Here is a 1,715-nt window from a genome sequence, read left to right as displayed (position 1 = left end):
CCCGCCCACCTCCCCTAAGCCCCGCCCCTCCTCTAAGCCCCGCCCCCTTCCCAAAGCCCCGCCCCACCCCCAACTCCCAACACTTGCGGATGCACACCCCTACCCTAACGCGCATGCGCGCTCCCACCATTTTCCCACCACTCGCGCATTGATGTCGATACCCTCCGGAGAGCATTCCACAACATTCAGTACGACAAGTCATCTCATCGAGAGCAGTCCACTCCAGTATAGCGCAGTACCTTCCAGTGACCAACTTGAATTTTGAGTAAGTTAACAATGTTATTTTTTTTATATCAACTAACTTTGTATTATTTTTCATTTTCAGAATGGCAACCAATACCCAGGAGACAAATAATGCTGTGGCATCCATCATGCCGGTGTCCAGTGACCAGGAGAAGGCAGCCACTTCGGGGCCGGTGACCAGTGATCAGGCAGCCACTTCGGGGCCGGTGACCAGTGACCAGGCAACCACTTCGCGAGTTAGGTGCAGATCTACCAGCCCTGACTTATTCGAGGAGGAGGAGGAAGTCAGGGCTATGAAGAAGGTTTGCCAACGACCTGCAGCGAGGCTTGGTCCTATTCCTAAGTACCGAGCTACTTGCAATAGGACTAATCCTTATGCAGGTAGTTGGTCGACCTCTCGTAAGAGGGCCTCTACACCACCTGCAGCAGCACTGGAAACTCCGAGGGTGTCTTCTCCGGAGTTAGTCATATTGACTCCGTTGGTGGCGCCACTACCACCGCTGCCAGCGACACCGGCGGATCCTGAGGTGTTGGTGTCACAAGTGCGACAGCCTATCGGAGAGGTGAGTGAAAAGATGAATACTTTACTACAGAGGTGCAAAGAAATAGAACATGCTGCCCGATCTAGTGAGGCATCGTTGGCTAACATGAACCGCCTAAAGGGTGAAAAGGTTAAGCGACGTAGGGAATTAGAGAAAGAAATGGCCGAACTAGATCGTGATATTGCATCTCTGGAGGAAAGGTGTGAAGCGGCGACCTCTTCGATAGAGCTACACAAAAGGTTATGGACTGCTATGGACCCTTTTTTGTAGATTAAGTATAAATATAAGATTAGTTTTAGGTTAGTTAGGAATATTTAATTATGGTAGTTTTAAGTTTATATTTGTTAAGTTTATATTAAATAAAGGAAAAGGAAGTGAAATAAAGGGTGTACATTGTTTTTTTGGTTTGGTACACAATGAACAATGCGATGGTTGGAGCATTTTTCTTCACTTCCTCATATTATTATTAATTTTTTTTATTTCAATTCCATGTTCTTCTAGACAAATACCTCACATCAATTTTTGTGTTCTCTAATCACTTGTAAATAATTTCATGTGAAGAAAATTTAAAAAATTCAAGTATCTCTTTCATTGAATATGTCTTATGTCACTTTGCAATTTACCCCTACTCAATCCCCACTCTCTCCCACTCCCTCTCAAAAGTATAAAAGTAGGAATCATCTGATGAAACATTCAGTTGATCAGCTAGCATCGAGATGGAACCTGATTCAACTACTAAGCCCTATAGTGTCCCGGAGCCTCAGATGCCTCACTATGCATCTATACAGGAAGGATTCATGCACTCCACAACGGCACCTCATGGCATTCCCTTCGAATTCATGAATAATGACTACAGGATGCAGGTTCAGCATGTCACTGGGAGTGATGAAGCTGACCTATCGGACGGGGATTATCCGGATCCCAACCAAT

The 1,715-nt window shown here is 45.6% G+C and overlaps 1 protein-coding gene across 1 annotated transcript; it reads left to right on the top strand.

Moving 5' to 3' along the window:
* Positions 1–65: 65 nt before the first annotated feature.
* Positions 66–1,218, top strand: LOC141482772 (uncharacterized). The gene is made up of 2 exons (XM_074176565.1): positions 66–265; positions 326–1,218. Exon 2 carries the CDS (start codon positions 327–329, stop codon positions 1,053–1,055), a length of 729 nt encoding a protein of 242 aa, XP_074032666.1. The 5' UTR covers positions 66–265; position 326; the 3' UTR covers positions 1,056–1,218.
* The last annotated feature ends 497 nt before the right edge of the window (positions 1,219–1,715 follow it).

Source organism: Leptinotarsa decemlineata, unplaced genomic scaffold (assembly GCF_025532065.1).
Source record: "Leptinotarsa decemlineata unplaced genomic scaffold, Ldec_3_MD MMD2_P_RNA_scaffold_14, whole genome shotgun sequence".
NCBI classification, from domain to species: domain Eukaryota; kingdom Metazoa; phylum Arthropoda; class Insecta; order Coleoptera; family Chrysomelidae; genus Leptinotarsa; species Leptinotarsa decemlineata.
The sequence above is the reverse complement of the archived record's forward strand: the minus strand, read 5'-3'. Positions and strand labels throughout refer to the sequence as shown.

Bases quoted from the DNA above. Each gene is read 5' to 3' on its own strand.
- LOC141482772 (XM_074176565.1), top strand. From the start codon at position 327: ATGGCAACCAATACCCAGGAGACAAATAATGCTGTGGCATCCATCATG.